Here is a 26,060-nt window from a genome sequence, read left to right on the forward strand (position 1 = left end):
TAGGTTCAGAACTCGTGTAAATTTGAGCAGATATCATAGGAAAGTCAAATCTTAAAAACCGAAGAGGAACTTGCCGAATAACACGATCACCATAATCACAATTTCAATATTAACATGACCAGAGCTACGTGAGCAGCAAATAGATTTTTGACAAAATAAAAAATGCAATTAACTGAACGATGTTTATTCAGGTATTTTCTTTTCAGTTGTTGAAGCCCCACTTTTCCGGCCCTGAAAACCAAAGGGGAAAAAACTGGAGAAAACTTGTATTACTTGGTGAAATAAAATCAGTTTATCACGGAGTTTTTACAAGTTAAGCTTTACATTTTCTCCCGCATAAACTCAACCACTATTGGAATGAAACCCATTATGCTTTTCGTAATAAATAAATCCTATCTAATTATATATATATATATTATATATATATATTATTATTATATTATATATATATATATATATACATATATATAGATATATATATATATATATATATACATATATAATATATATATATATATCTATATATATATATATATATATATATATATATATATATATATATATATATCTTTTATATATATATATATTATATATATAATATATATATTATATATATATATAGATATATATATAGATAGATATGATATATATATAATATTATATATATATATATATATATATATCTATATCTATATATATATATAGTTATGTGTGTGTGTGTGTGTGTGTGTGCGTGTGTATATAGTTATGACATGAATATATATATTATAGATATATATATATATGTGTGTGTATATATATTTTGTTTTATATATATATCTATATATATATATATATATATATATATATATCCCGTTTTAATGTAAATATTTATATATCGTTACATATACGAATCCGGTACTGTATAAGTAAATATAAATTACTTGCACACGTGCCTGATTTTACTTTGAACCTGATGAGCCTCTGCAAAATTGTCCCCGCGGAAATGACTAACAGTTTCATATTACCATTTTTTGATAACATACTTTTCATAATTGGATGAACTTCCATGAACTCTGGAAGTTTTATTTCCAGCTGCCCCGAGGAATTTCATTAGTTAGTAGGATTGGAATTTATATCTTAGTATTGTTCGTTTAACCGAATTCTGCGATGACTTTTATCGTTACCAATATTTTTTCTTTTATTGAATTCTTTCTTTTTGTACCTCAAACTCAAACTCTTCGTCGAGTACGATAAGTTTCTTCACTTATTTATAATGGTCTTCCAACTTGGTTTTGTTCTCTCTCTCTCTCTCTCTCTCTCTCTCTCTCTCTCTCACTTCTTAATTATTACCCTTTTGACTTTCTTGTTCCTACTACGATGTTCCACATTAAAAAAAATATAAAAAAATAAGCAAATTTACAAGAATTTTACGTCTCTTCGACTTTCCAGTTAGGCTTACTGTCCGTCTTCGGCATCTCGCTTTGAACTGTTATATGATTATTATTACGATCATAAAATCAGGTTTGAGGTAACTGAAGTCTAGAAACGAATCACTTTCGGTTCTATAATTAATGCTACGCATTATATTCCAGTCTTGGATAATATCTTCAATTAGTCGTTAAATATATAGTTTTGCTAGTAGGACGGCGTCGTTGACCATAGTCAGTGCGATGCCAGTTCAAAAAACTTAACAGTTAGTTTGCCAAATTTGTGAACGTGTATTGTAAATATCACATTTCAGTTGAGGTACTTTCACCAGCCGCTCCCAAGGCTTATTCAGCCTTGAGTTGACTAACGTTGCTCTATTTTGGGCAGGATCTCATCCTTCTAAATAAACAACCTGTCATAGTCACCTCGATTATGAGGCGGAGGTAATTTATTACCGGTTGGAAGGTTACTTCGGCGTTTATGGCCTTCGTACTTGAGTTAACTTCTCGGAACCGGCTCTTAAAAGAGTTGTACTGGACGGAGCGTCACAGCCCTAACACTCCTGCGAAAGTGCTGATAATAATGATAGACTTGAGGTTACACAGACATGGGCTGCCCTTCGTGTAAGTACGCTGTGATGGTTGGATAAAATGTAGCTGTTGTTTGGACCTTGAATGTCGCTAATTTGTACTTTATTTTCCGTTCCAGTTTCTCATTCTTTATTCATTCCCTTGATCATATATATTTTATAATACTGTAATGTGTGCCCTTTTTCTAGGAAATAGGTTTTGATCACTATATATTTTGGCATAATTTTGTTCGCTATGTATAAACAAATGATCATTTCTGATAGGTAGATAGATAAATAGATAGATAGATAGAAAGAAAGATAGGCAAGGAGGTAGTTAGGTAAGTGCGTGGGTAGAGAGGGGGAGTTGTTTACTCCATATTAACGTCATCGTTGCTGCCAAAGTTCACTGAATCTCTTAGTAATTATCAATGAAATTTCCGAGAATCATAATATATGAAAATTTTGACGTAAACTTTCCACTTCCGACATGCCGGTTTGCTTGTTGGTGAAGTTTTAACCTTTTTTTGATGGACAACATCGTTGTGGGTCTAGGTATTCCGAAAAGGTAATTCTTTTGGTAAAGGTAAGGTCATATCAGTGTTTGGGTTGCTACTTCTTCCTGTGTGTGGGTGGGAGAGGGAGTTCCCCTAAATGCTCTTCACAGGCTCAAATCACGAAGGAGGGATGAGCTAAGGTTAAATTTACAGGTTGTTAAAGTAAACAAAATCACGCTTGTAAGGTTTTCAAAGTAAATAAAAAAACAACGCTTTTAAATTTTTCAAAGTAAACAAAATCCACGCATTTAAGGTTTTCAAAATGAATAAAATTCATGCTTTTAAGGTTTTCAAAGTAAACAACATCCATGCTTTTAAGGTATTCAAAGTAAACAAAATCCACGCTTTTAAGGTTTTCAAAGTAAACAAAATTCACACTTTTAAGGGTTTTAGAGTAAACAGAATTCACGCTTTTAAGGGTTTTAGAGTAAACAGAATTCACGCTTTTAAGGGTTTCATAGTAAACAAAATTCACGATTTAAAAGGTTTTCAAAGTAAAAAAAATTCACGCTTTTAAGGTTTTCAAAGAAAACAAAATTCACGATTTTAAGATTTTCGAAGTAAACAAAATCCACGCTTTTAAGGTTTTCCAAGTAAACAAGTTCCACGCTTTTAAAGTTTTCCAAGTAAACAAAATCTACGCGTTCAAGGAAGATTTCAAGGTTTTCAAAGCGAAAAAAATCGACGCTTATTAGCTTTTCAAATTAAACAAAACAATTTTTAATGCTATCCTAGCTGTATCAAAAACGGTATTCTAACAAATCATTATGATTAATGAGTGCATCTTATTTATGAAGGAAAAGGCAAAGGCAAGAGATGAAATGGAAATTAAAAGATTAATTATATATGCCTTTCCAGTGTATCAAGCCAAGCAGCACTGATGGAATGCTAAATGATTGCTGCTTATTTTTGACAATGTTTCCACTCGCAATTTAGCGAACGTGTATCAAGTTCTTTGCCTTATTTGGTTGGTGGAATAAGGTACGTAAAAATCTAAGAAAGCTTTTTTGAAACTCGATCAAGCCTTGAGGGTCTGGCGTAAGCTATAACAACCCAACAGTAAACCCGAGGAGTCTGTCTTAACTCTCAATTTGTCGCAAAAAGTCAAAAGTCAAAAGAATGAGTCATCTTTTCCTCAACTGTAACAATTTTGAGTTGAAATTGATTCGGTGTTCATTTTATTCATAGCGCTCATTGCTTTTTAATCTCATTTGGCGCTAAGGTTCTTAGATCTATTTTTTGCATCTATATAGAATTTAAGGGACTCATTCCAGAGGACATAAATGTCTCCCAAGATTTTATTTGCTTGACAATGAAGCAAACCGGACAGCAGGTCTGTGTGGTCAACCGTGTAATTTCATTATTAAAGCCGCTGAGGATGTGCTCAAGTGAAGGCAGAGACCTGGCAGTCTAAGGACGCCATACAAGCGGTTCGGACACGTGACAGGAGACCCGCCAGCAGAGAGAGAGAGAGAGAGAGAGAGAGAGAGAGAGACCCGGTAACAAAGGGCAGGAAGTATCCAGGCGCCCTCTGGTATCGTATTAATCTCGGACCAGACAGACTGCTCCAGAATTGAGGTGATTGAGGAGCACTTCACTTCTATTGTTTTTGTAGTCATTGTTCGGGGAGCGAAAATGGCGCTTGGGTGAACGCTTTGACTTGAGGCCATTAGCGTGATGAAGGCTTTAATATATCCTTAGACTTCCTGAGTTGCATTAACTTGCTCTGTTTGTGTTGATGGGGTTTTAATCATGATTTAGGTCTTGGTATTTACTGCGTTTTTATTTTAACGTCACATCATTCCATTATTTAAAGTCTTATTAAACAACTAACCATTTCCTTTGAAAACCTTAGTTTGTTTGAAATATCTAGTTCTTGAAAACGTTTTTCGCATCTCGTTTATCTTCAGCCTGTCGCCATTCTTTGACTTCCAAATCTGAGCCTTTTGGTCTCTCCCCACACAAGCTGTTCTGCTGCTTTAACTCCGAAATCACTCTCAATTTTGGAGAGTCCGCGTGGGTCATTTATTGTGGTTCGTCCGCTCAGCCATAAAGATTTATTATGGCTATATGGTTAACGGCCTGAAGAAATGAGAATCGAATGACTTTTAACGAAATTAATTTTCATCTTCAGCATATCTGAGTACCCGTCTCATCCTTGTGATTGCGATTCAATGTTTTTATATATATATATATATATATATATATATATATATATATATATATATATATATATATATATATATTATATTAATCTTTCCTCATAGTAATGTTCTCTGGATAAATTACGAAAAAAGTCTTTCGGAAACCCCGTTATGATATTTTTATAATTTAATTTATTAATACAATTATATTTCTTATCTAAATGCTTTTCAACTTGAGGGAGTGGTTCCGGAAGGTATGGCTTTTCCGGTGTTTAACAAGCCTTTTTGGGATAAGTTTGTTAGCCTCGCACCCTCTCCTGCAGGATGTTTAGGGGCCCTTAGTGCCGACGGCACCTGACTTTTTTTGGAAGTCTCCCATTCCAGGATTTTGTCAGACCCAGCGTTGTTGCATAACTTCCCTGAAGCGCCTCAGTGGCGTGATTGGTATGGCCTTAATATGTGTATTTCTGGTGATAGAAGTTCACTCTCGACGTGGTTCGGAAGTCACGTAAAGCCGTTGGTCCCGTTGCTGAATAACCACTGGTTCCATGCAACGTAAAATCACCATACAAACAAACAAACAAAACATAACTTCCCTAATCAGAACAGCAATTATATATATAGAACATGTTAAGACTATTGTTTATTTATATATTTATTTATTTATTTATTTGTTTATTTATTTTATTTTATTTTCGAAGCTGGAACGTTTATAACGTTTCCTGTCCAATAAGCAGTAAAAAAAAAAGCGTGAGGTATTTATCAACAAGTGTAGCTTCCCTGAGAATGTCAGTAGTCAATGTAAGCACTTTACACTGTAAAAAAATTGGTTTTTTATATAATTTAATTTTTTCTGGAGCTGAAACTTCCTTGTTCCGTTCTTAATAATGACGTAATGGCTCTTAGTGTCGACATTTTATATGAGGGAGAGAGAGAGAGAGAAGTACTTGCTGGACGATTTCACTTTATTGGGATAATGAGGCTTTGTAGAGACCCTTCGGCTTTTTAAAGGGATGGCATACATTTTAGCAGGATATTGAACGTTCACGTCGTTATTTTCTCTCTCTCTCTCTCTCTCTCTCTCTCTCTCTCTCTCTCTCTCTCTCTCTCTCTCTCTCTCTCTCTCTCTCTCTAATATATGCAGGATCTACCCTACAGCAACGTACACCACCCAACAAACAACCTAGTAAATAATTTACATTTTAGATCAAAGGAGCATAATGGATTTCTAAGGAAATATGTTCATATCGTTTTATCCTCACTTTGGAAGACAAGCCTTCTTTGTGAGCTGTACACGTGATCTGTGATGAGAGAGAGAGAGAGAGAGAGAGAGAGAGAGAGAGAGAGAGAGAGCGCCATCCAATTCAAGCCTTCTTTGGAAGCATGGCTTTTCTCATAACACAGGCTGTCACGTTCCTTGTGTTTGCCGAGCTGCTGCTCTTCGAAGCCAACTTGGGCCAAATTATTCGGGTGCCATTACCGGAATGACTCCCACGTGTCTGGGCACGTTTGCTTGATTTAAAGCAAAGGGCATCAGCTTGGGAAATTAAAAGTGGGAAATGCCAGAAAGTAAATTTGAGAGGGAAGAGAGGACTAGTGTCCTAAGACACGAAAATTAGATTTTGAAGTTTCAGGAATATAGATTGATAGTTCTAAGAATTGTGGTTTCATTTGAAGATCGTCAGGATGGGGAAGGTGAGAAGGACCTGAGGTTAGGAAGTAATAAATAAAGAGTCTTTTCTTGCGTTAGAAAACTTTTTTTTTAACTATTTTCTTATGCCTGGGCTAGAAAAAGACATTCAGGTTGCCGTTTCATTGGCTTTTGCTCTTTCAAAATCTAAAATTCGCTAATCCCCCTTCAACGAAATAGAGTTCTTTTATAAATGAGAGAATCTTCTTTTCGGTTATTGAAGTCGAATAAGTACCTTAGACGCCTCAAAAGACGTAGCGTTAATCTGAGAAACAAGAATTTCAATTATTGAAGAAGCATTCTGGACGTTCTGCAAGACGAAAATGGATTTAAAATCATTTCCTTTGTATACAAAAAGTATGTTAGCGCCTCCGTGACGTGATCGGTATGTCTTGACCTGCCACCTCTGTGTCCGCGAGTTCGATTCTCGGGCATTCCATTGAGGTGTTAGATATGTGTATTTCTGGTGATAGTAGTTCACTCTCGACGTGGTTCGGAAGTCACGTAAAGCCGTTGGTCCCGTTGCTGAATAACCACTGGTTCCATGCAACGTAAAACACCATACAAACAAACAAACAAAGAGTATCTTGGACTTCCTAAAATATTAAGAAATAATTTTCAGAAACTGACCCAACCTTGCTGAATGACGAAAAGAAAAAAAGATCTAAGTAAAGAGGATATAGGCGAGTCCACGATGACGGAAGGTCGATGCTTACCTAAGGGCTTTAGATGTTGATAAGGTGGTTTAGGCGGAAGAGAGATAAAAAAAAAAAAAAAAAAAAAAAAAAAAAAGAGATGAGATGAAAGGACCCTCGTTAGAGCATTCTTCTGGTCATTATGAACGACGTTAATACCGCCAAACTGATTAGTCATTAATGATGTTCCTTTGTTACTTTCATAAGCATTGTTAACAATATTGTTATCGTCAGCAACAGTGTTTCTCTCGTGAATGAGATAGAAACAAGACCACCGTGATTTTATCCCGAGGAACAGGTACACTTCGTGGCATATCTTCAAGACCATTGCTACCAACCTCTTCACTGTCGATCAGTGTTAGTAATTTCATCACCATCAGCATTATCAACAACTACAGTATTAACGACGACGACAACAACGTCAATAAATTAGTTAGACATTTCAGAAAGGAACAGGGCCACAAGGTTGTTAATTATTAACAACGTCTAATGTATACTATAGTAGATTCACATCAACCGTGCATTTGATGTCTAGGCCAGTCCCTTACGACGCTCCTGATTGGCTGTTGATAAGCCAATCACAGTGCTGGAAATCCTCAGTCTCTCGAGAGAGTTCACGTAGGCAGGATGTGTTCCACCTCTCCTGAGGGATACTTTTGAAAGACATATCCCTCAGGAGAGATGGAACATAGATCCTACTAATGTGGACTCTCTTGACAGACTGAGAGTTTTCAGCCCTGTGATTGGCTTATCAACAGCAAATCAGGAGCGTCGTAAGGGACTGGCCTAGACGTCAAATTCACGGTTGATGTGAATCTACTATAGTACTACAATTATCTACCACCATAGCTTCCTTTTGAAGGAACAGGACTGAAGTGTTCTCGATTCACCACAACACCTCTCCCTCCCTCGAATTCATCGATAAAGCAGCATCGAATAACATCTAAAGCATCTCAGGAGCATCACCCACTCCAAAAATTGCTCACTCACCACGAAACAAGCTTACCAACTCAGCCGAATGTAATTCCAGTTGGACAAACCCTTTACCATTAAGCATTGACAACTCTCCCCTTGAGTTTGTTAACAATCACAATCTCGAATTAGATCTACAATATCACCACCAACTCAAGAAAAACGACAAGTTCACTGAATCAGAAAAATTTAATTCAAGTTGGACAAACCCTCTACCAATAATAGTAGCTTCCTTGAGTACATCAACAACGACCTCGAATGACATCTACAACATCTCGATAACATTACCAACTCGAAAGATGTCTCGCCCATCATCAAACAATAAAAAAAGACAAGTTCACTTATGTAGCCAATTTTAATTCCAGTTGGACAAACCCTTTATCATTAATCATTGACAACTCTCCCTTGAATTCAGTAGCAACAACCTCGAATTACACCTACATCATCTCGGTAATATTACCAACTCAACAAATGTCTCACTCATCACTGAACAAAACAGAAAGTTGACCAATGCAGCCGAATGTAATTCCAGTTGGACAAATTCTTTGTCATCAATCATTAACAACTCTCCCTTGAGTTCATCATCACCAACAACAACAATAACCTCTCGAATGACATCGATAACATCACAATTACATCTCTAACTTAGCAAATGCCTATCGCATCATCAAACAACAGAAAAGAGAAGTCCACCAACGTAGCAAACTGTCATTCCAGGTGGACAAACTTTTTACCATCATCAGCGAACCGTTGTAAGGGAGAGAACAAACTTGTCATTCCAGTTGGGGAAACCCTTTATCATCATCAGGGAGAGAACATAGTCCTGGAATAATCTCCCGGAAGGACAGACAATCACCTGGAAGGAGAAGCAAGCGCGGGAAAAGAGAGTAAACCCTACCTGCCGTATCGAAGAGAATCATGGGGTCGACTCCCAGGGCGGCTAAGATCATGATCGTGTGGACTAAGATGCTGAAGGCGATGTCGGACACGGCCAGGCAGAGCGTACACACGTGACTGCTGCGTACCCGGCGGCTCCTGCCGCACACGCGGACCACCACTACTACAGTGTTGGCTGCCACCGATACAATCACTGTGGGCGGAAAAAAAAAAAGAAAATTAGGAAAACTGAAACTGGTTCCATTAAAGAAAATGCTGACGGCAAGTTTAATTGCACTCCTCTTCATTTAGAAAGATTGAATTAGTTTTTATTAATTTTATTATTTATTTATTTTTTATTCATTTTATTTATTTATTTATTTTTTTTTTTTGCAAATAATCTTGGTATCTTTAGTTAAAAGACTCTGCTCTTTATGGCATTTTAGCCCTTACGTAATATTGGGCTTTACGACAAAAAGCAACTGGCTCCTTTAAAGGTAATGCTGACAGAAAGTTTAATCGACCTCCTCCTCATTTAGAAAGATTGAATAAGTTTACTTTTTATTTATTTACTTTTGTTTGCAAATAATCTTGACATCTTTGGTTAAAGACCCTTCTCTTTATGGCGTTTAAGACCTTAGGTTATATTAGTGTTTACGACACAAAGCCTCGTTGGTGTTTGTAGAGTTTTACTGTTTTATTGTAATTAAGTCATTTTTTTTTTTACAGCATTTCCAGTTCACATATTTTACGGCAGTAAAAGAGGACAAGAATTCCTCGATTTTATTAAAATGTTTTAAGGTACTTTATTAACAATCTTGCCTTCCGGCACAAACGTCAGTGTATGTCTGTGTGGGTGTAGAAGGATGTAAGTCAAAGGTTTTTTTTTTCATAAACTTTTTTTCTCAAGAAAACTAACAGTTTTACCTCCCGTTAATGACGTCAAGTAGTGAGACCAGCTTTGATATGTGGAGCAGGAACGTGGCCGGTAAGAGAGTGCAAGAGAAGAGACATCGGATGCGGCAGAGATGAAAATGCTTAGTAGGTGGATTTGTGGAGTAACAAAAATGAACAGGCTCAAGAATGAAAGAATGAGAGGAACTACTACGAATAAAGTCGTACGACTATATAAGAAGACACAGGGAAGAAAACTGCAGTGGTATGACCACGTGATGAGAATTTATTATTATTATTATACTACTATAAAGGATTTGTTGTTTCTCTCTACTTCACCCATACACATTATATATATATATATATATATATATATATATATATATATATATATATATATATATATAATATATAATACACACACACACACACACACACACACACATATATATATATATATATATATATATATATATATATTATATATATATATATATAATATATATATATATATATATATATATAACAGTACATTTAGTTGTAAAGATAGGTTTTTATAATCATAAATTCACATTTTGTTTTTATGTTATCTATCTTATTTAAATATTTACACTATTTCTATCTCACTTTATTCAGTAGATAAATCCTATTCACATGGAGTTCAAGCTTCTAAAGAATATGTTGGTTTCAACCTCTCACCACAGACCTCACACCGTGTCAGTGCCTGATCATGGTACAGAGCAAGTGATTTTTCATCGACGTGGCGTAGGAGCGAACTCGTGACATTTGAGTGGTATACCATGACACTGACCTAAATCAGCGACCAGTACCGGATGAAACAATCGTAGCATTTTAAATTTCAGTTCCTAAGAGATGCAATTTTGCATTTTGTAACTTACAGGTTTATAGGATTTTCCTTGAGGATTGTTCAGACGCCGAAGGAGGTTAGATGCTGAAACATTAAGAATCGCTGACGGTGTCGTTTGAGGTTTCGGATTTTACGGGTCACTTGTGAAGAACATTTCTCTATCTTCTTTTTCTTATGCTTCTCCTGTTTCCTGACTGTGTAGATGGAAAATGGGTCTTATTTTCTTCTATTCCCTTCGGAGTTGAATGAAATTTGATCTGATTGTTGATAGTAATTAATTGCTGTGCGTTATTTAGTTTCTCATATATATATATATATTATATATATATATTATATAGTAAATATATCATATATATATATATATATATATGTATATATATATATATATATATATGATATATATATGTATATATATGTATATATATATATATATATATAAACTCATAATAACGTGATTAGAATATTTTAAGTAATAAAAGTCCACACTTATGTAAACTCATTATGAAAAACTTTACAAGGCGGCTGACTCATCAGCCGTCTTGTAGAGTTATAAAAGCTTTTACCCACTTGAACAGTAGACTGGTAAAAGCTCCCGTCTTGTAAATTTTTTAATATACAGATTACATAAGTGTGGACTTGACTTTTATTACTTTATATTATAATAGTATATATATAATATATATATATAGATATATATATATATATATATATATTAACAGTTAAACTTCTTTTGTGACTGAAGCAATTTCTTATGCAATAGTATTAAGATATGCAAAGAGTAAAGGTTGGTTTATGGCCTCTCCTCTCTCTCTCTCTCTCTCTCGTCTCTCCTCTCTAGGCCTCTCTCTCCACTTCTCTCCTCTCTCTCGTAACCTATCGGACGTATCTGGGATGCTGTTGAAGATGGGTGGACATTCTCTGTGGTATTATCAATTACTCTTCAATGTTCTCAACATCTGACATTTTAATCTGATATCGTCGGGAAAAAAATCATTTCTGAGCTCTGTCGTTTTTGACTGTTTTTTTTTTTGCCATTTTTTTTTTTTTTTTTTGTCATTTTCATTTCTGTACACGTGGTGAAGGCAGTGGGTACGTAAGCTCAAGGTGCAGGCGTATAAGGAAATGGCGTTTGAAAATAAAATCAGACGGTCGTATCTGAGCTCAACGGGCTGCTCTATGAGCAAGAACCCGTACTGGCATAAGGCCAGCTTAATCTAAAACAACAAGTATGTGAGCTAACCGCTGGGGATTTCAGTCCCTAGTACAAGCCGTGCCATTTCAAGTGTCAAGTTGTGCGTCTCTGTCAAGTGCATGGAGATGGTCCCTTGCTTCTGTAGTACTGGGTATGGTTGCAATAATTGCAATTTGGATTTGAGTGATTCGCCATTCCTTCCTGAATACGAAACGTTATATACCTCATTGATCATCCCTTTAGTTTTTGTGTTTGGGGGACTGGGGCGGTGCTATTCTTTTTATAAGGGGTATCATCGGATTATGGCGACTGTTATTGAAGTGATTTTTAATGCTTTCATTACTTCACTGAAGTTAGATTAGGAATGTTTCTTGCTGGTCTGAACTTTTAATAACCGTCTAGGTATTACATTTCCCAGTTTTCTTTTTATCAATACACTTTTGTATTACATTTCCTAGTTTTCTTTTTATCAATACACCTTTCAGTCCTTGAATCTTGAAACTTCCTACTGGTTAGAATTGCCTTATTCTGTCTAGGTTTTAGTTGCCAGGTTACTAAATACAGAGGCAGGTGGATGTTGACTTTCCGAATTTTCATACGACTGTCTATATTGAACTTTAACCTTCAAGCATTGAAAAGTTTACAATATACCACGTTTAGAAACCGGTTTTCCTTTCCTCATTTATACATATGTATGAAGGAAAGGGAGACGTTTACACGTGTTCTTCTCTGTTATGAAACCAAGGACAGAGTTTCCCCGCAATGAAAGGTCCTGATTTCTCATAAAGTAACAGGTGGAAACTAATCCTCACTTACATCCATATCTATATACTCTGTTACAAACCGGACTGGCAGAGAGAGGGACTTCCCTTTGTGTAACAAAAGTGGCCACTGTGAGGTGTAATGAGATGAATAAATATGTTAGTGCATTGTAGAGTATAGTCACTCATATAAGTTCATGGATGTCTCCGGGCATAAAGCCGAATTCCATCCAACCCCTTTCTGGACAACGGGTCTGTATAGTGACGTAAGACGGGCACACACCGAAACTTTCTACACCAGAGTAAGGTAGTTGAACCTTTGGCCAGTTTCGCACTCCCAGACACCTGTCATCCAGAAAGGGGAAAATGGAAATCTCTCTCCAACACCCTGACATCCATGAACTTATATGAGTGATTGTGGTACGTCCTAATGCATTTTAGGGTCGTTGCATACTGAGGAAGTTCATGACATACTTCGCTAACAGGTGGATACAAGCCAAACGACTTGTTGAATGTATCTAGCATTTGCCAAAGGTTCATTGTCCACTTACGGTCGTTGAGTTATTTCAGGCATTTTTATATAAACTGTAAGCAATAAAATTCCGACGTGCGTTTGAAGACATGTTTGACCGTAGTGTGGACACGCTCTTAGAAAACAGCTGAAAATTGGCGAATAAAACTTTCAACACTCAACTCATCGGAAATGAACTCGGCAGGTAAACGGAACGAATTGCAATTTAGAACGTTAGGGTATCTGAGATATCAGTTACGATTGGAATGTTTTTAACTCCTTTCATGTAATTAGTCATCGGAACAGGAAAGTGGTTTGGATACGGAGTTGCATTGCCATGCAAAAGCAACTGATTAATTGATTTGATGACGTAAAAGAGCGCCTCAGTGGCATGATCGGTATGGTATTGGCCTGCCACCTATGTGGCAGCGAGTTCGATTCTCGGGCATTCCATTGAGGTGTGAGAGATGTGTACTTCTGGTGACAGAAGTTCACTCTCGACGTGGTTCAGAAGTCACGTAAACCCGTTGGTCCCATTGCTGAATAACCACTGGTTCCATGCAACGCAAAAACACCATACAAACAAACATTGATGCCGTAAACTGACAATAGAATTACCTGGAACCCAATATGAGAGCCAGACCTCACTCCCTTTATTCTTTGAATAGTCTTCATTAATTTTCTTCGTTAAGGAAATGGGGGGATATATATATATATATATATATATATACTATATATATATATATATATATATATATATATATATATATTATATATAAATATCTTTCGGTAGATTTGGGGTCAATATACTTGATGACTATTTTGAGAAGAGGAATAAAGCTTGTCATTGCAATAATTTAGTTTGAGATACCGCATCGGCATATATTTTTCACCAAAATAGTTTATCATAACAGTCCCTTTTCCCCTATACAATTTTTCCTTCGAGCGAGAACCGACCTCCTTTCCTATTTCTCGTGTCTTACGGTAACTCCCAATAGCTGTAGCTATATTTTTAATGTTTTAGCACTGAATAGGAAATCCAACTGGATGGGTCGTCTTCCATTGATATTTGATTCTTCTCTCTCTCTCTCTCTCTCTCTCTCTCTCTCTCTCTCTCTCTCTCAAGTTAATTCAGACTTTATTAAGAACACGCAGCCCAAGGCGATCTCGTCCTCTCTCGTTCTCTCTCTCTCTCTCTCAATTACAGACTTTATTAAGAACACGCATGCCCAAGGCGATCTCGTCCCTCTGTACCTCTGAATATATCACAAACTACAGTATAAATAACACGCACGTATGCGAGCATACAACATTCTCTCTCTCTCTCTCTCTCTCTCTCTCTCTCTCTCTCTCTCTCTCTCTACATGCTGAAATGTTTAGTCATAAACCGCCCATCCAATACATGTTGGAAAATTCATACGCAGCACACATCAATTAAGCAGGACAGGGACTGAACACGACGCCTGTCAGGTGCAACGACTTTTCTCCCGTAATTAAATCACCTGTGGCATTACGTCAAGGGGACTAGTTTATTCGTTTGATTGTACGGTGGTTGTGGGGGATATGCTTGATTGTGAGTGTTTGCGAGAGTGAGAGGGAGAAAATAGTTGGGAGAATTTGTATATAAATATATATATATATATATATATATATATATATATATATATGCATTAATCTACAAATGTTCTTTGATATCCAATTCACCCTACCTCGGAATTGATATATTTTCATATATGTTAACCGATAGTAGCTTAAATGCATGTATATGAATCACGGTAATGAGATAAAAATTCATACACACACACACACACACAGACACATATATATATATATATGTATATATATATTTTATATATATATATATATATATATATATATATATATATATATATATATGATTGTAAGAATCATAGTACACCAGGAGGTAGGATTTCACCTGAGAAAATAAAAGACGATTGGAAGAATGATAATGGAGGAACAGCGTAAGTTAGATAAGGAAAAGTTCGTGTGAACCAAGTTTTTCTTATGAACTAATTAGTAAGGAAGTTTTAAAACCATAGGAAAAAACGGAGTGCCTTATTTGGACCTAGATAAAGGCGACTTTAAATTCGATAGAAGGGTAATGTCGACTGTGATGAGGTTCTGTAGTATAGAAAGTAAGTTGCTGAGAGCGATTTAAAGTCTTGATTTGAAGTCTTACTACGAAAGGAAAGCGTATGATATATATGTACAAGGGAGAGTGACTGGTTTGGTGCAAAAGTTGCCCTGGGATAGGATATGTTATGTCTGTGCATTGTGACTGTTAAAGATATCTGTAGACGGAGTAATGTGAGAAGATCGAACAAAAGTTGTAGATACTGATGCCTACTTTTGATAAGTCAGAGTTAAAAGCATTGTCACTGTGCATGTGTGTGTGCGTGTGTGTGTAGATAGCTTTGTGTAAATTTCTGGGAATTTGTGGAAACCCTGCCAATGTTTTTTCTTCTGGTTTCTCAATAAGTACTTAGGACTGTAGTTGCAAGCTGTGCTCTCTATTTCTTGACCTCCACTGACCTTGGTATCCGTTCATTGCTGGGTAGACTGGTTGGCGATCGCCCGGAAGAGATCCACAGGCTCTATCACATGTGAGCGGGTGCTGTACCGCTCACAGGTGTGCCCTCTTTGGCTGGTGCCAAATCCAAAGGTAGCTGGTGGGATCACCACATCCCTTTGTCAATATATATATATATATATATATATATATATATATATATATATATATATATATATATATATGCATATGGAATGTTTGTGCATGTTTGCAGTTGACCTTTGCAGCTAATGCAGCGCCAGATTAGACTGCAAGCAATTAAAGTTGCACTGTTTGATGTCCTTTTGATGACAGAATCTCTGCCTTATTTGCGAACAAATAAAAAAAAGGGGGGCAAACCATCAGATGAGAAATTCAATGAGCTTCAATGAACTTCCATCCGATTCTGCATCCATTAAGACCTCGTCCTATTCGACTTCGAGAGAGTGAAATGCGGGAGGGAAAAAGTTTCGGGGCGAGTAACGAAGTTGGCTGCATACGGAAGCCTCGACCGCGCGATAACCAGGTTCCCAGCGGCAATGCGATTACGTGGAAAGGTTGGCACCGAATTTATTAGTGACTGCTCATAGCAGTGTGAGACGGGTGACAGAGGGTTGAGCTTTGAGTTAATAACCTAACCAACTCTACCACCTCCCACTGTACCAGCCGTATAGTGGGGTGTGCACCTCACGTAGCGCACTGTAGGCGTTATCAAATGGTGTTCACATATTCCCCTCTGGCCCTAGCTGCACCCACTATATAGCCTTTCACTTTATCTCCATTCCCACTTCCTTTCTTTACTCTTTCTGTCCAACCTCTATGACTAATACTTAGTCGGGTTTTCTCCCAGTTCCACCCTCAGATCCTTGTACTTTATATTTTTGGATCTCTGTCTTGCTGTCCAACCACTCCAACTCCAGCTTTTCACTGTTTTAAATGCTAAATGGCCGAAAGTGCGCCAGTGCTTGGCTTGACAGCCTAATTTTCATAACATCAAAATCAAAGCCTACCAAGTTCTGCCTAATTTTACATCAATCCATAGATGTCCGGTGCAAGCCTCAATGTATCACAGCGGGGTTTGGGGCTGACAGAGGGAGATTTCTGGGATTTCAGTAAAGTTCTTAAACCCCCGACACTGCCTCCTCTCTCTTCGTCAACTTTCTGAGCAGGCTTTAAAAGAATTTTTAGACCCGTGCCATTTTTTTGGTAGACAAAATAGCGGCAAAAGAATATATCCCTTTTTCTGGGTGCTAAGATTTGCCTTGTAAGGCCATTGTGAAGAGCGCAAAGATTATATTATTTGATATAAAACTTAGTGAGTAAAAATAATGCTTTTGAATATAATTTTTACTTTTTTTAAAATTCTGGCAGCACTCGCTACACAATTATAAAACAGATAGCATTGTAGTATTTTAGAAGTCTGATAGATATCGTATTACGTGTGAACTTGTATTACAATGAGGATGAAAGAAGGCGTATATATATGCTACTTTAAATTCCTTTGCGTGAGCCAGTACTGGTGTTTGTGTGTGTTTGTGTATATGAGAGAGAGAGAGAGAGAGAGAGAGAGAGAGAGAGAGAGAGAGAGATTTTGAGCGCTGACGATGGATGAGAAGTGATCTTTGTTGAGGCGTTCACAAAGGCTCTCGATTATTGGGGATACTTTTGCTCCGAGGAACATCATTCAAGAGGTTCATCAGAGAAAAAGAGAAGGTTGTCGATATTTTCACAGTTTAGAGCATAAATTACATCGATACTGTAGGAGCGCGAGTTGCTGGATGAATTCTTGTGAGTGGGAGAATGGTTGGTGAAGAATAGGAGTTATTGGACAAATTTGAATGAAGTGAAAACTGGCAGGTGTCAGTGAACACCGGTGAGTGAAAGCAATGATAAGGGGAATCTCTCTCTCTCTCTCTCTCTCTCTCCTCTCTCTCTCTCTCTCTCTCTCAATCCATATGGCCCTCCTGCCAGCCATAGTGTTTGGAATAATGTAGAGAGTCTCACCCAATTCTGAAATTTCATTATTATGAACAGCTTGTGAATTATTCGTATGGAACTGCATAGATCATTAACTTTAAAATTTGGTTTCACAGTGCGTAATGGACACGTGTGTAAAAGTGATGTGCAAAGTTGAGTGAATGTAAAAAAGACATAGATAATGCTAACAAACAGACATACATATGTCAACAACAACAAAGATGGAAAAATGCAAGGTTATGGATTTTGCTGCCTAGGTGGTGTAAAAGCACCTCTTTAACGTAGCAGCGCTAATTACACCTTTGATAGAACTGCCTCTTTCACCTTCCTACCTTGTGCAGGTTTCCCCATCTTTCTTGTGTATTAATTTAAACCCTAGTAGCCTAGAGATACTCTTTCTGATCCGTATTGCACCGTTCACTGCAAGCTTTAGAATTTCTTCCGCCTTAACACGTCTGTTACAAAGTTCATGGGCTTTGAAGGCCCAAAAATTTCAGGGTTACAGGGTTCAAAATATTTTCGCCTTGAGCAATCTAAGGCTACGGGTCATATGTTACAAATATTTTCAACCTGAGTATCTTTTCATTAAGAGGTTATAATCATAACCCAACAAATATTCTTCATGAACATCTCAGATTTAAGGGCCTTGATAGTTCGACTTCGACATACTTTCGCTTTGTTTTCAGTAAGGTGTTCTTTACGAGAGAAATGATTGTGAGGAGGTGGGGTTGGGGGTTGGGATGGTGGGGATGGTGAGGGTTTGGGGGTTTGGGGGTGGGGGTGGTGTAGGTTAAGCTGCCAAGGAAATAGGTCGCAGCAAAGTACCTCATCAAGGAATGAGCTCACTTTTAACGATTTGGGTCAATTTTATTTCTCGAAGATATCCCGTTTTTCTTGTCATTTCCTATAGTTCAGTTGATGGATCACTTGGATTCTGGGAAACATCTTCTTTCCCCTCCAGTTTATCCTCTTTCCTCTAAAATTCGAGTGGTATTCAAGCTACTCTACGTAAGAGCAGACTTGTTGATCGAATAGAGACCATATTTCATGGAGATTTCCTTAAGCAATTGCTGTAGCCTGGGTATGGGAAAGGCATCTAGAACTCTTATTAAGATACGCATAGAATTCCCTTTATCTCGTAGTTTGACAACGGACACTGGAATAGTAGAGCTTTGCGACTGGATGACGTCATGAAATACTATGTGATGTCTAATACTTTCGTTACATAAATTTCTCAGATTTAGTGAATTTGTTGTCAAGAAAAATATTCAGTGAAAACGTCTCTATCGAGTGTTACTACGCATAGTGCGCAAGGAAGTTATTTCATCTAGTACGCCTTTCTTCTTCCATTTTTAGAAAAACATGTTGAAATATTTGTTGGAAATAGATGATTGAAGTCGATACTTCTCTCCGTCGATGAGACCCTACTGGGAAAAGGATAACGTTTTTCTTTCATCTTCTCCGGGGCAAAATGAAGTAATTTGGACCGGAAATTCTGTCCCACGTGACCCATTTTTAATCAAGACAGTAGCAGTGTTCGAAAGATTTCCCCCTCCCGGAACCCTTCGATAATGGTAAGGCAAGTCTGATTGCTTCTAATCAAGATTTTTTTTTAGTTATCGTTAAGTTCTGAGCTTTTTCTGATCAGGGTGTCGCATTTTTATTTCATCCTTCATAGGTTTGACCAGTGTTCTTATGCAGATGAAACATGCTGGTTTTCGTAAAGGACACGTAGCAATAGATTCTTTTGCAAATGACATGTGTCAGTATGTTCTTTTGCAGGCGGCATATTATGGTAACGTGTTCTTTTGCAAATGACACTTGGTGACATCTTCGTCTGCAAATGATACTTGGTGACACATTCTTTTGCAAATGGCACTTGGTGACACGTTCTTTTGCAAATGACACTTGGTGACATGCTCTTTCGCAAATGACAGTTGGTGACACGTTCTTTTGCAAATGACACTTGGTGACACATTCTTTTGCAAATGGCACTTGGTAACATGTTCTTTTGCAAATGACACTTAATGACATGTTCCTTTACAAATGACACTAGGTGACACGTTCTTTTACAAATGACACTTGGTGACATATTCTTTTGCAAATGACACTTGGTGACATGTTCCTTTACAAATGACACTAGGTGACACGTTCTTTTGCAAATGACACTTGGTGACATATTCTTTTGCAAATGACACTTGGTGACATGTTCTTTTGCAAATAAAATGTAAAATGTGCTGATATCATATTTTTCTGCAAAGGACATGTGGCAACATGTTTTTTTTGCAAATGGAACTAGTAACGTTCTTTTGCAAATGACGTGTCAATATGTTCTATTGCAAAAGGACGTGTCAATATGTTCTTTTGCAATTGACACGTGGTAACACGTTCTTTAGCAGAACACTTAGCAAAATAATTTGAGAGCCACTCGGTAAAACGGGAGAAGCCGAATTTCGGTGTTGCAATATTGATGACAATAAGCTTAAAAGAGGCTGTTGGAGCTATAAAGTGTCATGAACCGTGTTCCTAATTTAGTATTGGTTTTTATATGCATTGTAATTGCTTTATCGAATTTTATATAGTGCTTACTTTTTGAGTTTTGTCTATTGTTGTATACTTGTTAATTTCGTATCTTGTTTTTGCCTCTTTTATCATCCATGAAGGCTTATTTTAAGTGAATGTCCGTTTGATCTTCTCAGAGTTATTATCCAATGCGATTTCATAGTTATTAATTGAGGGGATTTTTTCTATACTTTATTGTCAGTCACTTTACTTTTTAGTCTTACAGTGTGAGAACTGGATACACTACTGTTATGCTAACTACATATTAGAACTCGTCAACGTGATTTTTTGAAGACATAATTAAATTGTTTCCGTTCGAAAACCACTGAAAGTTCTTGTCACTAAGCAAGCAAATATTCATATTGCCCAAGGTCAATCAGCTTAAGGTCCACAGCTTGGTTTTTATTGGTTATCGTGGATGCAAAGTAGAATCCTAATTTCCACTGACCCAACATTACACAAATTTACAGACTTGGTCTCTGCGCGTTTGCTTGAACGGGACATATCCTAATAAATGCATTTTAACATAAGTTGGTCCAAACAAAAAAACTGCTTCAGGGCAAACAAAGGAAGCAAAGTATCTTGAGTAAAAATTGTCATTACTTTACAATCTTTCCTTGAGTATAACTTTTAATTAGGGACATCACCAAAATAGTATTAGAAGATTTGCAAGCATGCATATATATATATATATATATATATATATATATATATATATATATATATAAATATATATATACATATATATATATATATATATATATATATATATATATTATATATATATATATATATATATATATATAATATATATATATATACATATATATATATATATAATATAAAATATATATATATATATATATATATATATATATATATATATATATATATATATATATATAATATATATATATATATATATATATATATATATATATATATATATATATATATATATATAGCTGTTTGCTTCACAGTTCCGCTCACATGGATGATCAATGGAACTTATGTGCAAGTGATACCTAGCATTACCTTTTGGTCACCCATCTACGTCCTGACCACCTCAAAGTTTCTGAACTTCTCCAAAGGAAGAAAAATATTTTTCGCAACCGAGGACATGAGCGTATCTTCTCCATGGTACAAATATATTTTTCAAACACTTTTTTTTTTCTACACACATAGTCACCTACTACATGCATTTAAACGAACGCACGCACACATTTTCTGATGAATTAGCGGTTTGACCCTTGAAGAAAAAAATGCACAGCGCGTTATTCTTCCTCTTGTAATTGAAATCAGAAGTTGCTTGATTGAGGAAATTAAATCATGCCCCCCTTCCTTGTTGCAGTATGGGTACAAGCAACCGTTGGCCCGGGTGGGAACATGAAAACCTATAGATTGCTTTGAGCAGTGGGTACTCCAGATGAGGAAAGGAAGACTCGTGGGCATTAGGGTTCACGATGCCTAGTCGTGTGTAGGTGATTTTTTCTTTATTTATTTATTTATTTTTTGAGTGAAAGATGAACCTTTCCAAGAAAGACTAAGGCTATCTAAATTATTTATCTCTATTATCTCTCATAAAATCGTTTTCCGTTATGTCTGTCGTTGTGATATTAAGGAAATTCGTTCTGATAGGTTAAATGGTTTACAAGGTTTTCAGCTTCATCGACGTCAATTTATTCCACTCCCCCCAACACCCCCTCCCCCCGCCCTTTTTTTTTTTATCCTTTTGAACACATCAATTTTAATTTTAGACCCACGTTGATTAACAGGTTCGAATTCCGCGTAAACTTGGAAGCCACGATATTTATTTCCTTATTTTTTCAACAGTCCTTTATTAGTCTCTCTCTCTCTCTCTCTCTCTCTCTCTCTCTCTCTCTCTCAAAGAATTGTGGCTTCAATTCTGTCAATGTTTATACTTCCACATACAGATTACTTTTATATTGAATAGTTTTCATAGTAGCGGAGATTACCTATAATGCAAATATAGCAACAGTTTTAAACAACGTCATATATTATGAAATTAGACTCTTTAAAACAAGATTACGTTTCTTTACTAGATTTCCAGTGTGTCCGGTTACGTAAATAACTAAAAATCTGTAGTAAATGACGACCACTGACTTTTGATGCTTATATATTTTTCACCGGAATATTAAAAGGTTCAGGCTTCTGACGAATATGCCACCTTAATGAATATCATTCTGTAGTGCCCTGGGCACCATTCAGTACCTTGATGAGATTTTACTTCCGCTCATCATGAGGTTAGAGGGAAAAAAATTAATGGAAATAGATTGGAGAAAAACTTTGATCAAAGTTGAGCTGAGCTTATTTCGCTGGGATTTGGTTGAGCATAATTTTATAAATAGCCTTTCATCAGTGCTATGAAAATGGCGCACAGACTTTTCATTCAAATATTTGGTTATATTATATGTAGAGAAAATTGATCAAACAGGGAAAGATTATTTCCTGTTAAGCCTAGAGTGTCTGGAACCCCATATTCGCTTGAATTGAATATTGCAGTAACAAGCTTAGTTCTTCTTAAGGTTAAAGTGTCTGGAACCCCTGACTCGCTTGAATTGACTATTGCATCAACAAGCTTATTTCTTGCTAAGCTTAAAGTGTCTGGAACCCCAGACTCGCTTGAACTGAATATTGCAGCAACAACTTGATGAATCTACTGCCTCATGTACGAATGATGGATGTTTATGAATTATCACAGTTAAACACAGTAACTGCATTGCTTTAGCTCAGTGTACATATAAGTTATTCCTCTAAAGAAACTCCATGGTCCAAATGCAGTTACCCCTGGCGCTCGCTTTGCTATCGATTAGCATTCCATCGAAGATCTCGAACAACATGTCGGGCGTTGAATAAGCTTACGGCTAGCTACCTCATCCCTAAAATCAGTCTGTTGGAAATGACATCATCCCTTAGGAGTGTGGTGTTAGCGTTAGTGTGTCATAATGAGGCGGAAGTAGCAACAAGTGGGAGTTCGTATCACTCAAGGGAGTGGAGAAAGAAAGGGAAAGGCCCTATGACTGAAGCCTAACATTTTTTTTTTGTACTGAACAGGATTTAAACAACCGGAACGGACTTTTTAAGTTGAGTTTATTTTTCATTTACTTATTTTTTATATTTTTGGGGTCAATAATTTAGAAACGTGGGTCCGAATAATGCCGATCTGTGCAAAATTGGACTCAGCTATTAATACAAATAAGAGAAAATTTTTAAAGATCATAGATCCCGCTTCATGTTAAAGAAACTCATTTAAGTTTCGAATTAGGACGAAGAGCTGCTTTACGTTGTTTAATGCTAGGGTTCGTGTCCTTTTCTAACTCAGGACCGAGAAAAACAAGGGAAAATTGGCCAAAGAAGAAGAAGAAGAAGAAGAAGAAGAAGTTAAAAAAAAAGGTAGTGCCTAACCCGGAAGAAGGTGAGCCAGGAACAGACGTAAGATTAAGGCATTGTCTGCCTATTTTTTGGTGGCGAAAAACTATTGATTATCTTAGGAGCTCACCAGAGGCACTTGAAATACTTCGCACATTGTGGAGAATTTCGAAAGTCGCAAAGTCAGAAATACCTTTAAAAGCGAGTGTTTGGCTCAGCAATATCGTATTTCTCCTTGGAGATCTCGTCCCGAAGGAAAGTCATTATGAGACTTTTACTCTGTTTTTTTTTTTCATCTGTCCATCCGCCTGTGGTGTTTTTGTATGGCAACACTGCGGCCCGGGCTTTAGATAGTTACATTCAGCTTACATTCAACGATTATAATAATATCCTATTTCGAATATTAACGGTGTAATTCGCATACAGTAAATTATTAAAACACTTTTCAGTTGCAAATGTACACCCAAATATCCTTTTATTTACCTAAAACTTACAAATAGCGTAACTATATAAAGCCCCGGACGCAGTGTTACCATACAAAAACACCACAGGCGAATGGACAGATGAAAAAAAACAGAGTATAGTTGCAACACCTTCCACATTGCCTCTTCCGATTCCGTCATAACTTCTCTCTAGGGTCATGTAAGCCACACACAGCTTTTTCCAGTTTCTTTCAGACTTCTCGCATAAATGTTTCGTAAACGTTTGGAATTCGCCCCAGTGGCGTGGTCAGTTTGGTCTTGGCCTCTCACCTCGGTTGCCGCGAGTTCGATTCTCGGGCATTCCATTGAGGGGTCAGTGATGTGTAATTCTGGTGATAGAAGTGCACTCGCGACGTGGTTCGGAAGTCACCTAAAGCCGTTGGTCCCGTTGCTGAATAACTACTGATTCCATGCAACCTTAAAACACCATACAAACAAACAAACAAACGTGAACGTTTTATCCACACACCCTCCTCTTATTCTAAATGTAAACTGTTCCTCCTCTGTCGTTCCTTCTGTTGTATGTCTTACCTTTTTTATTAAAATACTTCCGAACACCTTTGTTAATGAATGTATTCAGCGCCTCGGTGGCAGCGAGTTCATTTCTCGGGCATTTCCCTGAGGAGTTAGACATTTGTATTTCTGGGAGTCACATAAAGCCGTTGGTCCTGTTGCTAAATAACCACTGGTTCCATGTAAAGTAAAAACACCATACAAACAAACAAATTAATGTATTCGAACATTCATATCTATATAATATTAACGTGTGTGCGATAGTGTACGGCTAATGCGAGATTGAAGAGCGTTTCAACTCCAAGGGTTTCACCTTTGATATTCAAATCAGTGTGAATATCGTTGACGGCTTTTCTTGTGTTTATGTAATCTCTATTTTCAGAAACAAACTCGTTTACATATATTTACTTGATCAAAGACATTTTCGAAATTATTCCTTCTGGTATTATAAAAACTGCTTTAATTTGACTGTTTCTTGTTTAGCATACACTGTCAAAGTTATATAATGTTACATCCGAGTTTTTCCTCATTTTTCTATTATCACTTTTACCCATTTTTTCATTTGACTTTTTTTTAGTGTCGCTCTTATTATCGCTTACTCGGGGAGCAAGCCTACAAACTACTTTGTCGTTGTTGTGGTGGGATGGGGGGAGGGGGGTGTTGTAGGAAAGCTCTTTGGAAAAGCCTAAAAGGTTTGGAAAAGGTGTTTCGCGTTGAGATAAAGATACAGGAATTTTAGAGTAGGATCTTTATGATTTATTTATTAGAATGAAAATTCAAATAATGTGCATCTTAATCAGTACAGAAAAATTATTTCTAATAAAATATTGCGTATTTATTTTGATTTTCGTTGGTGTAACAAGGCTCTATTTGACTATAGATTGCAGCACATTCTAATTTATTTGGGGGTGTTGAACTAAGGCTATGCTTCTGTTTAGATTATTTTGTTTCCACTTATATCTGAGAGTATATGAACTTGTTTAATTTGTGTCCTATTTATTTGATCCTTGCTGTTAGTATAAGTAGTACTAAGTATTAGTATTAATGACGAAGACCACTTCACGTTAAGAATATAATGTTTACAACTTATGCGTGAGGGGAAAATCTTGCACGCGTCCCGAGTAAGCTGGGGGTCGCATCTCGCCTTGATTACTTTTTGTTGCTATGTTATTTTGCCACAGTCATACATCGGTTAAACTTTCACTTACTGTGATTGAAAGGCTGATTTACTTAATAATATAATAATAATTGCGTTTTTTTTTGTACAGACAACGTTTTTTGTTAATACTCTCTCTCTCTCTCTCTCTCGTCTCTCTCTCTCTCTCTCTCTCTCTCTCTCTCGCATTCATTTGTTCATTTGTGCGCACGCAGCATTCTTGCAAAACCGACGAGATTGTAATCTCCGTTATGAAACGACGCTCCTTCATGA

The 26,060-nt window shown here is 36.7% G+C and overlaps 1 protein-coding gene across 2 annotated transcripts in view; it reads right to left on the reverse strand.

The window, feature by feature from the left end:
* The window catches only part of LOC135212782 (melanopsin-like), a 230,267-nt gene that overhangs the window by 175,401 nt on the left and 28,806 nt on the right, over window positions 1–26,060 (reverse strand). For both annotated transcript variants that reach the window (XM_064246563.1, XM_064246558.1), the window contains exon 3: window positions 8,935–9,126. In XM_064246563.1, coding sequence (XP_064102633.1) covers window positions 8,935–9,126 — 192 coding nt within the window. The remainder of the gene's footprint in view (window positions 1–8,934; window positions 9,127–26,060) is intronic.

Source organism: Macrobrachium nipponense, chromosome 19, assembly GCF_015104395.2.
Source record: "Macrobrachium nipponense isolate FS-2020 chromosome 19, ASM1510439v2, whole genome shotgun sequence".
NCBI lineage: Eukaryota > Metazoa > Arthropoda > Malacostraca > Decapoda > Palaemonidae > Macrobrachium > Macrobrachium nipponense.